We start from the raw sequence: 12,168 nt of genomic DNA, 5'->3' as shown, positions 1-12,168 counted from the left end.
ACCTTACCATATTTATAGTCTCCTGAATGTCACTTTTGAGTTGGTCCCTCTCAATTTGTAGGCTCTCTTGGAGTTGTTTTTGATCATCTTTTTCTTGGGTTAAGGTTTTTACTTCTACTAATGTTTGTTGAAGTTTCTCAGTAATCAGTGTTTTCTCGTTTTCTACCATTTGCAGTCTAGATTCCCTACTTTCTAATTGTTTCTTCAGCTCTTCCACTTCGTTTGATCTTTCTTGAGTCTCAGTTGTTTTTTGTTGAAGTTCTTGGGTTTTGTGAGAGAGCTTTAAGATGAGAAAAAATAAATGTGAAAAGCAGATCATTCTGCGACATATATATGGAAGCAAACCCCCAGAACAACGATCATTTCCCTAGAGGATGTCCTGCACTAACCTCTGTCTTCAAAGCCTCCAAATTTAACCCAAGTTCTTCAGCTTCTTTAGAGAGATTTCCTATTTCTTGATTCAATTTTGCATTTTCTTCAAGGACCATCTTATACTTTTGCTCAAATTCAATATGGTGATTTTTAACATGTTGGAATTCTTCATCAGTGCTTTCACAACTCAACTGGGGAGTTGGTAGGTCATTTTTAGTGCTCCCAATTTCTTCAAGTAAACCTTGAATTCTACTTTCCTTATCAACTACTTCAGAAGACAATTTGTCTTTTTCTGATGTTACTATATAGAGCTCTTGAGATTTATCACATATCTATGGAAAAGAAAGAAAATTTAGCTATGAAAGCAAGATATGATTTAGTTGACCAGTTTTGAGGAAAAAAACTTTCTTTACCTTACTCCCTCCCCATCAAAGACACTGAAATTAAACAAAGGTTTGATTGAGGAATGGCAATATTTTTCTTGTCATATCTCTTTAACACATATTATCCTGTTTAACTTTACTTTCAAAGCTTTGCTTTCTAATCTCTGGTTCTAATAACAATTGCACACAGAAGGGCACTCAGTAGAAACACAATCAGGATGTGTCTTTAAATCCTTACCTATCATTTTAAAATGTTTTCTGTCTTTCTGATGAGGCAGGCATTGCATGATTTTTCTTAGAATTTTACTTGTATTTCTTTCGCTAACAAACTGAATCAAACATTTATAGTCTCTTGCCTGGCACTTTATAATAAATTACGGCAAAATATTTAAGGTACTTCGCAAAGGTTTTTATATCATGAGTTGTTTTCTTGAAAATATGTTTACCTCTTTCCTTAGCATTTCTACTTCTGAAGGTAAAGATTTCAATTCTGACAGCAAATTAACTTCATTACGCAAAGTTTCATTTTCTTCGACTGCTTTATTCAATTCTTTCTGTAGATGGGTTATTTTTCTTTCCAATTCCATATTAGACAGAAAATCTAGAAAATTTTTAATAAGTTTAAAACAGCTTGCAATTATTGGGTCAATCTAAATTATGCATGTAGTTAGATTATTTAATCAGATTGTATAAAATTTATTAAAGAAAGAGTCAGTGTAGGCAAATAGTTAATCCAATAGTTAATCACCTTGTCCAAGATTGGGTTCAATTTATTTGAGAAATAATTTTTAAACTCTTCTGATTTAATGTCTGATATAAATGATTTAACATTTATAAATTTTGATACCAAATGACAGTAACATTTAACATTAAGCAATTAAAAACACCAGAGAATAATGGATTTTTAATCACTGGAATAAAGCTGCAAAATCTTTTAGGTATTGTTCTATATAAAGACAGATTTGCAAAGAGGTAAGTCTGAAATGATAAAATACCTTTTGGAACTTTGCCATCTATAAGGGAGGTGAGTTTTGTTATTTCATTAAAAGAAGATTGTAATTCTTTCTCCAGATCAATTTGCATTTTCTTTTTCGCCTCCAACTGACTTTGATATAACTGAGTATCATTTTCCATCTGCTTGCATGTACTTGCAAGTTCTTTCTATTGAGAGAAACACTGTAAATTCACAGAAATGTACTGTAAAATGAATTTCAACTGTTATTGTAAATATTACAAAAATCACTCACCATTTTCTCTTTCAGCTTTAGATTTTCACTTCTAAGAAAGGCTGATTCTCTCTTAGCATCAAGAGCTACAGTTTCGGCATCAAGCAGAGTCTGTCTCATTTGTTTTAGGTCTTCAGTGTTTTCCTTTACACATGACAAAAAGGATTTAGTGAAATCTAATTTTGTTAGATTTGGAAAAGCCAATATATACATATATGTTATTCCTAAGAAATGAAAAATGATTACAATATGCAAATTACCAAGTGTATTTTTAGAATAGATAAAAATGAATAACACTTTTCATAATAAAAATATTTTAGGGAATTTTAAGGGGTTCAGTGGTTAGGATTCAATGCTTTCACTGCCAGGGGCTGGGTTTGACCCCTGGTCAGGGAATTAAGATCCTACAAGCCATGCAATGGAGCCAAAAGAGAAAAATTAAAAAAAAAAAAAATCTAGCTATAATGTTTCAAAATTATACATGCATCGTGTAGAAGTACTATAATAATTCTGCTATTGTTTAGAAAGGATAACATAATTGTTGCTCACCTAGCCTGTTAGAGTTTTCTGTGTATTTTTATTTTCTGCTTTACTCTTTGTTTATGTTTTGTTTTGGTCATGCTGCAGGGTAAGTGGGATCTTAGTCCCCCTGCCAGGGACTGAACCTGTGCCCCCTGAAGTGTAAGTGTGGAGTCTTAACCACTGGAGTGCCAGGGAAGTCTTTGTTTTTTTTTTTTTTAAAGTTACTCTCTGCAAAACATGACAGGTGTGTACTTAATAGTTAAAATTAAGGACGTTTAATAACAAATTAAAAAAAAGACAAATAATTCAGTAGAAAAATAGAGAAAGGATATGAATAGGCAACTCACAGAAGAGAAAAAGGAAATGACTGATAAATATGAAAAAAAAAATTAGCTCACTTTTAGAAAGAAGTGGCATTTTAACATGACTTCAGCCATACCTGAATTCAACCATATGTCCTTGGCAAAATATTAATGGGTGCATGCATGAATCAATGAACTGGATGAATAAAGAGAAAGAAATAAACAACAATTTATAAAATGGGCAAAGTCATCCCTGGCGGTCCAGTGGTTGGGACTCCAAGCTTCCAATGCAGGGTGCCTGGATCTGATCCTTGGTTGGGGAACTGAGATCCCACATGCCACCTAGCACAGCCAAAAAAATTTAGAAAAAAAAAAAAGGTGGTGGTGGTGGGGAATTCTTATTCTATCAATAGACACGCCAGGATCTGAAAGTGTCTTTCTCTCCAAGGCCTTAGAACAATAAGAACACTTTCAAAAAGATCATTTGCCATTAACAAAAGGTAATAAAAGAGTACCAATAGAGGATAACAAGAAGTACTCTGAAAACCTCAAATGCAAACAAACGAAGAACAAAAGCAGCTAATAATCTAAAATTTCTGGCTAGAAATTGCTGCCTTTTAAAAAAAGAGAGCTAAAAACTCAAATTCAACTGATACTTTCTTGAAGTAATCAAGTGAATTGAAAGAAAATAGGAAAAAAAAGCTAATTCCACCATAGGATTCATTACTGTTTAATAGCATGATCTTATACTGACCAAAATAACCTACAGCTACAGTTTCTGATGAAAAGTATCAAACTGTTAAAATAGTTACTTCATTATAATGAGAATACATTAATATATATATTAATGAAATAGAATTAATGTAATTTATGAAATAATGCTCAATTACATGTTTTACAGTTCTAATTACTAATCAATGTCAACTGCTTACCTGAAGATACCGATTATATATTTCTCCATGCATTTGTATAAAGCAATTGAAAAAAATTAAAAAAATTTTTAATTACTGATTTTTAATGGAAGTCAGAGACATTACTTTGCCAACAAAGGTCCATCTAGTTAAGGCTATGGTTTTTCCAGTGGTCATGTATGGATGTGAGAGTTGGACTGTGAAGAAAGCTGAGCAGCAAAGAACTGATGCTTTGGAACTGTGGTGTTGGAGAAGACTCTTGAGAGTCCCTTGGACTGCAAGGAGATCTAGCAAGTCCATTCTGAAGGAGATCAGCCCTGGGTGTACTTTGGAGGGAATGATGCTAAAGCTGAAACTCCAGTACTTTGGCCACCTCATGCAAAGAGTTGACTCACTGGAAAAGACTCTGATGCTGGGAGGGATTGGGGGCACAAGGGAAAGGGGATGACAGAGGATGAGATGGCTGGATGGCATCACCGACTTGATGGATGTGAGTTTGAGTGACCTCTGGGAGTTGGTGACGGACAGGGAGACCTGGCGTGCTGCGATTCATGGGGTTGCAAAGAGTAGGACACGACTGAGTGACTGAACTGAACTGAACTGACTGGAAGTTCATCACTAACTTATTAAATTCGATTGAAGGATAGTACTGTTAACTCTGGTTTTTATCCATAAAATGGAAATGATATTAATTGTGCCTCTCTCATAGGATTAAATACTATACTTAAAACAATTAGAACAACAACCAGCACATCGTAGGCTCAGTATAAATATTTGCAATGATGATGATAGTATAACTACAAATGTCAAAATGATGATACAACAAAATAAATCTGACTTTTACCGATGAGTATGATGAGTCCATTTTCATACTTTCTGACTTCTGAGACTCTATATATTCCTGTAGCTTCTTAATCTGGTCTTCCTTTTCTCTAAGCAGCTCTACTTTTGAATTTAGTTCATTCTAAAACATTTTAAGGAGAATGAAACAATTTAAATGGGTTTCAATTTTAAGGAGTTAAAAAGAACTTACATTTAATAGTTTAAATCAGTAGATAGCAAAATTCAAAGAGTTGAGATTTTAAAAATATAATTCCCTCTATTTTCTGAAATCATATTTAAAACATAGATGTTTTACAGTTTGGGCTCCTTATCAATAGAAATATCAACATAAATGCTCACCTCAAGATCTTGATTATATACTTCTGCATGCTTAACTAAATTCTTTAAGTTGGAAATTTCATGAATTAGTTGCATCTGTAAGAGCATGTGAATAGGCAACAGAGCAAACCAACAGTTAATAAAGCAAAAAAAAAAAAAAAGATAGCATTCATTCACCGCTCTAGAATCACCCAACACAGCAAGAAGGACTGGGAAAGCAACTGTTCAAGCTACTGCAACAAAGCACCTCATTATTTAAAAGTAAACAAATAAAACCCCAAACTCTCCAGCCAAACAAAAAAATCCCCACACCCTACAAAACAAACAAGAAAAAAAGCCTAAGCATGACCCCAAAATAGCTACGTCATCTGTTAATAAAGCTACAATAACGTCAAAAGCCAATTAGCACCCACCATTTGTAGAAGACATAGTGGTAATCAAACTCTTAAAAAAACATACTTTTAATAGATTTTTGTTTTGGGTTAAGTGCAGAGTGTATTTATTTTATAAGGTTTTTCTCTCTTTTGATAAATTATCTACCTAGCTTTATACTGGCATACTTTTAATGAGTTGTGACTTGAAATTTAGTTTTGGATTATGACAGTTTTAAGTGGTATCTTTATAATATTTTACTGTTCACCAAAGCTACAGAGATATGTATGGGATCATGAAATATTACCTTGTTGGTTTATTCTACATTAAATACTGGAAAGACGGTGTTACTGCTTTATATTGTTCAACTGTCTAAAAGTATAACGATTACGTAAAGATACGAGAATTTCTATTGAAGTTTCTTTTTGATTGAAATACCTGCAGCATTAAATATTTAAGTACCAGAAACTTTAGTGTTCAAAACAAGTAAACTATAGTTTAACAAAGATAAATGTATTATCCTTTAGAGTTCCTTAATCTTCATAATCAGATGAGTCATTAGAGTAAAAGCAACTTTTAGCCAAATATAAGGGACTTACAAAAATAGCATCTCATTTAAATAAAATCTTCTGGAGAATAACTCAGTCCTATCTAGTTTTAGATTTCAGACTACTGCTAGTTTGACATTTTTCTATTTTAGGTCAGCATTATTCAGTAGAAATATAATATGAGCCAAATTTATAATTAAAAATTTTCCAGTAGCCACTATTAAAAGTAAAAAGAAATAGGTAGAATTAATTTTAATATAATTAGCCATGCCGTGCTCATGCTCAGTCGTGTCTGACTCTTTGCAACCCTGTGGACTGTGGCCTGCCAGGCTCCTCGGTCCATGGGATTTTCTGGCACAAATATTGGAGTGGGTTGCCATTTCCTTCTCCAGGGGATCTTCCTGACCCAGGGATCGAACCCAGTCTCCCGCATTGTAGGCAGACGCTTTACCGTCTGAGCCACCAGGGAAGTCCATCAAAAACACAGAAGAGTAGTAGTAAGTTTCAAAAGGATGTCAGTCGAGATCTTTTATAGATGAAATCTACTTCCTAAGTCAACTCGCCAATTATATGCACAGCTGGAGACAAGAGGCTGCAAAAAAAGGTTCAACTGGAAAATATCTCGGATACCCAATCAAATCCAGTTATTCTGCGTCTGTGGATTTAAAATGATCATCATCCACGGTGGAATAGATGTGTCCCTCGTTGCTTAGAAAATCCACAGCTAGCTTGATTGAGGCTATGGACGTGTTGGAGTTAGTTCTTGAGATCCTGAAAGTTCAATCCTTCAGGTCTTGGGCAAGCCTTGATCAAATTCAGCACCTGGTTCTGGGCCACAGTGAGGCCATTTGCTGGTATGAAGTTATTCCCACCGAAGTTCCCAGCTTCACCCACTCCTGGATTGCTGATAGGTGCTCTCCCTGCTGAAGGCTGGCTGTTCGACTTGCTCAGCATCATGTGTGCATTGACTACTTCCAGAATATGTGTGGTGAACTCATTCATATCCTCCAGGGGCATGATCTTAAAGGCTACCAGGCTTTTCTTGTTCTGGAAAGATCTCAGATGACTTCATGTAATCAGTATTAAAAAATTCACGTAACTTTCCATCTTTTTTTCATACTTAGGTCAGTAGAGACTGGCCCCATTTCAAGTGCTCAGCTGGCACATGTGATTAGTGGCTAGCCCATTGTTCAGCAAAGTTTTAATCTGTATTGTTATAATTTAAATTGGCTGGCTCTTTTACCTTTTCTTCTCTAACTTTTGTGCAAGGAAACCACATTTGCCAGAAATGAAGAAGTAAATAATTAACTTTAAGTTTTAAAATATTTAGGAGGAAAAATTCCTTCTCTTTTGGAATTGCTCTTCATTTAAAGTACTGGTTCAGATAAACACAAAAAGACCAAGTAACTTTTGAAAAGAGATGAGTGTATTCTTCCAATGATGTATTGTTTAAAATACATGATATGGTCAAAGTTAATCTACTGCTACATAAAAAATGTTGCATATTTCAGCTATAATCTTTAGCAGGTGAAATGAAACATTTAATTAACATAAATATCTCAAAGTTGTGAAAATTATAAAATTAAATCAATCTAAAATTGGTAGGGAAATGAAATTTCTCTTGTTCCCTGATCATGATAATACTTGACCTTGTTTATTCCTTTCTCTAAAATTACTACTTAAATATCTTTATTACTGTATCTTTACTTGAAAATTACCCACAGCTTTAGTGATTTTTGACAAAACCCTTAAAAGCCAGGACAATGGTCACATATCCTAAGGCTGTAATTTGACTTTTACTCCTTTTTGGCTAAACTATCCCCCAAAATGTAGGTTTTAGAACATACTTCATTGCTTACAGCCAGACTTGCATTTTTAGTTTAATATGGAATGGATATTGTAAAACTGTCTTTGAACAGATTAAGTTTGTATCACTTAAACTTTTAGGTTACTTCACAGAACCTAGAATTTCAAAGTGTGTCCAAGTGAAAATGAAAAGAATAGGATTAGTTACCCCTTTCATGGTAAAAAGGAAAAAAAAAAAATCAAGATGTGAGACTGTTATTTTTGTAATCTTTCTGTATGTGATTCAATTCAGTGAATTTTTTCACTTTTAATGATTAATGGAATATATTTATTTCATGTAAGAAAACTTAGAGACATTATTGCTACACTTTGGGTATAAAATTGCCCAAAGTTAATTTTATACCATATTATTTATAAGATACATATAAAAAATTAGGTAAGATTTTGGCATTAGAAGGGGACTTGAAAAGCTCCCAATTTAACTGCAAGAGGGAAGATACACAGAAAAGTAAGCCCTGAGAGATTTGATGATTTCCTCAAAGGCTTGCCCACAATTCATGCCAGGCTCAAATTTGTGGTGAGCGAATAAATAGCAAAACTAGAGCTTCATTCCAGCTAGTCTGCTCCAGAGACCATGCTCTTAAATATGATTCTAGAACTTCCCTCTCAATAAAACTCAGATTGCACGTTGAAGTTCACTCTTTTCATGATGTTTTACATTTTGTGAATTCACAAATTTTAAAACAAGTTAAATGGAACTCTGTGGAGAACTTACACAGTTTTGCCTCTCAGGATATACCTATGAAATGTAAAAGTAAATATACTACAGTTTGCAGGCAGAACTTTTGGCACAGAATTCTTTTTTTCTTAAGAAAGAAAAACAGATAAGAAACTATGAAACAGAAAAAAGAACTGTGTCCCTCTGGGCTCTCCACATAGAAATCGGAGAAGCAGCTACATATTAACTCATATTTTGCCTACACCAAAACACTGACTCTCATTTTTAAGGGGATTCATGGATCATGTCAGGCTTCCCTTGTGGCTTAGCTGGTAAAGAATCCACCTGCAACGTGGGAGACCTGAGTTCGATCCCTGGGTTAGGAAGATCTACTGGAGAAGGGAAAGGCTACCCACTCCAGTATTCTGGCCTGGAGAATTGCATGGACTATACAGTCCATGGGGTTGCAAAGAGGCGGACAGACTGAGAAACTTTCACTTCACTAATGGATCATGTCCCAGGTCTGACAGTAGCTGTGGATTCTTACTCTAGGAAACTGAATACGGACTCCAAAATTCCATAAAATAATTTCAAAATGTTTATGAACTCTAGGTTAAAGACTCTCTACACTAAGAAATCTCTTGAATCTTGGACAGTCTCCAAGTCCCAAAGTCTGATGGCTTCTGAATTAGCTTAACATGTAGCCTAATACTACACACAGTTATTTAGGTATATACTTTCTAAAAAAACAAAATTCATTAATAGATACTATCCATATATAAAACATTCAGCTGGATATTAAAATTCATGTTGGTCTCAGAAGGAAATGGCTATAGTCTAGGCAGCGCTTCTCATATGCTCAACAAATTAAATACTTTAATATACAAATTATCAGGAAATAATTTCTTCAAGACAAATCCATCAATAGGCAGATTCACCAAACCTTACTAAAGATGTTCTTAATTTCTTCTTGTGCATAAGCACAAGAGAAACAAATATGATTTAACTATTTTAAAAATAATATAAATTATTTCTTAAATTCTCTAAATTGTGTATATATGTGGAAAACAGGTACATCTTCAATATCTCAAGTTTAGAAATAAATATTTTTAAGAGAATACTTCCTTTAAACTTGTGTTTTTAGTTTAGTTTCACATTTCCACATTCTTTACCTCTTGATCTTTCTCTGCTTTTCTTTCTAGAGCTTCAAATTCATCCAAGTCATTCTTTTCTTTTAATTTCAATTCCATTTCTTCATTTTCTCTTCTTAAATGTTCATAGTCTAGTACCAGGTTATCATAGTTAGCACGAAGTGAATTCAATTCACTTTCTAAGTTTTCCTATTGTAAACAAAACCAAATTTTCAAGTCAGAATTCTAATCATATATTCTTTGTTTTCTTAACTAAAATTTAATCAAATAATTTAACTTTGAATCATTTGGTGGTTCAGGCCATTTTCTTCTTCAATATCTTTTTAACAGTCCAGCTTGATACAGAGTAAGATAAAGGGTCTGCACTTTTGGTAAACTAACTCAGAATAGAAGAAAGGGTTAAAATGAAAAAAAAAAGGATCATATAAACAAATGCTTTGCCTGTTCTTGAGTGGAAAAGTAGAGTCAAAAGTAGGAGGTAGGGCTCATAAAATGGAATACAGGTCTTTAAACTCATTAGTCATAAAGCTGATAATTTAACTGTCCTCTTGTTTGACTACTATTTTATTTCTCAGGTACCTCTGAATTTAAGAAGTGAAACAGAGATGATTGATCTTTAAAACTCTAGTGGCTGCTAGGTTTTCCTATATTCAAAAGGGGTCTGTCTCTGCTTTCTATACTGTTTGAGAGTCAAACCATGAGTTAAAAATAAAACTAACATCAAGGATTTTCAAAAAACACTGAAATTCTAGAGTATGTTTTAGGGACACAAAAATACTTCGTCTAAATACTTAACTAATTAAAACTAGTTGCAATGGTCAGCTAATGGTAATAATAATTCCCAAGAATCACTGCAATTTTCCTCCAAAGTGAAAATAAAATTTTCTTTAATAAATACATTTGTAAAACTATATTTCTTTGAACATTAAGAGCCTAGAAAGTAAGTATATAATTTAACTTACTATAGTATTCATTATACTATTCCTTATTTCTTAAACTCTTGATAAGACAACAGACACTTTCAATTTTCAGTATTATCTGGCAATCTTACCATTCCCTAACATGTATCATTCTTCTCACATATGACTGAGAATTTTGACACTAAAAGTCAACCCTTTTTATTCCTAGGGGATTGTCACCAAGTCACTTCCATCTGACTCTTTGTGACCCTATGGACCGTAGCGCACCAGGGTCCTCTGTCCCTGGGATTCTCCAGGCAAGAATACTGGAGTGGGTTGCCATGCCCTTCTCCAGGGGATCTTCCCAACCCAGGGAATGGAACCTGCATCTCTTAAGTATTCTGCATTGGTAGGTGAGTTCTTTACCACTGGGCTTCCCTTGTGGCTCAGCTGGTAAAGAATCCACCTGCAATGCGGGAGACCTGGGTTTGATCCCGGGTTGGGAAGATCCTCTGGAGAAGGGAAAGACTACCCACTCCAGTATTCTGACTTGGAGAATTCCATGGGCTGTATAGTTCATGGGGTCGCAAAGAATTGGACGGGATTGAGCAACTTTAACTTTCACCTTACCATTAGCGCCACCCAGGAGGCCCTAAATGAAACTAAAACTATTACTGAAATTAATTGAGAGCTAGAAATGTGTTACAACAACAATAAATTCCAATAACAAATGAGTTTTAAAAAGAGTAAAAGCATAATGCTCTGTAAAATACATTTAAATTACCTGACTTAGTAGCTTTGTTGCTGGATTCCATTCTATCTCAGTCAATGTATCAAGAGTGTTACTGAAAATATCAGACTCTGAACAGAGAGCTAGAATTTGAGAGAAAAGAAATTTATCTATAAATGTTATTAAGCTTCTTAAAACTCAAAGATTAAAAAAATTCTCATCAGAGGTAATAAACTCAAACTAATATGCACTGAGCGACTGAACTGAACTGAATATGTACTTACTATATGAATGACAAGAATACAGTAAAAACAGATGTGATCATTTGCATTATTGTGTGAATTAATTGTGTGGTTAGAATTATTGTATGGTTAGAATAAGTGATAAAATACACAGATCCTTAGTACAGTATAGGTAAAAAGGACAAATTCTAAATTTGAGATTTGATTAAGTGGATTTAAAAATGCCCCTAAGAGAAATAATAGCATATGAAGCAACTGACAAAGAATTAATCTCAAAAATATACAAGCAGCTCATGCAGCTCAATTCCAGAAAAATAAGTGTGGTCCAATCAAAAAATGGGCCAAAGACCTAAACAGACATTTCTCCAAAGAAGACATACGGATGGCTAACAAACACATGAAAAGATGCTCAACATCACTCATTATCAGAGAAATGCAAATCAAAACCACAATGAGGTACCATTTCACGCCGGTCAGAATGGCTGTGATCCGAAAGTCTACAAGCAATAAATGCTGGAGAGGGTGTGGAGAAAAGGGAACCCTCTTACACTGTTGGTGGGAATGCAAACTAGTACAGCCACTATGGAGAACAGTGTGGAGATTCCTTAAAAATTGGAAATAGAACTGCCATATGACCCAGCAATCCCACTGCTGGGCATACACAGCGAGGAAACCAGAACTGAAAGAGACATGTGTACCCTAGTGTTCATCGAAGCACTGTTTCTAATAGCCAGGACATGGAAGCAACCTAGATGTCCATCAGCAGGCAAATGGATAAGAAAGCTGTGGTACATACACACAATGGAATATTACTCAGCCATTAAA

At 34.3% G+C, this 12,168-nt stretch overlaps 1 protein-coding gene across 1 annotated transcript in view; it reads right to left on the bottom strand.

The window, feature by feature from the left end:
* Positions 1 to 12,168, bottom strand: part of CENPE (centromere protein E) — a 77,028-nt gene that overhangs the window by 45,030 nt on the left and 19,830 nt on the right. The window contains 9 exon segments of the mRNA XM_052642002.1: positions 8 to 280; positions 390 to 704; positions 1,202 to 1,356; positions 1,751 to 1,916; positions 2,003 to 2,125; positions 4,561 to 4,680; positions 4,899 to 4,973; positions 9,494 to 9,661; positions 11,156 to 11,244. Coding sequence (XP_052497962.1) covers positions 8 to 280; positions 390 to 704; positions 1,202 to 1,356; positions 1,751 to 1,916; positions 2,003 to 2,125; positions 4,561 to 4,680; positions 4,899 to 4,973; positions 9,494 to 9,661; positions 11,156 to 11,244 — 1,484 coding nt within the window.

This window comes from Budorcas taxicolor, chromosome 6, assembly GCF_023091745.1.
Source record: "Budorcas taxicolor isolate Tak-1 chromosome 6, Takin1.1, whole genome shotgun sequence".
NCBI classification, from domain to species: domain Eukaryota; kingdom Metazoa; phylum Chordata; class Mammalia; order Artiodactyla; family Bovidae; genus Budorcas; species Budorcas taxicolor.
The sequence above is the reverse complement of the archived record's forward strand: the minus strand, read 5'-3'. Positions and strand labels throughout refer to the sequence as shown.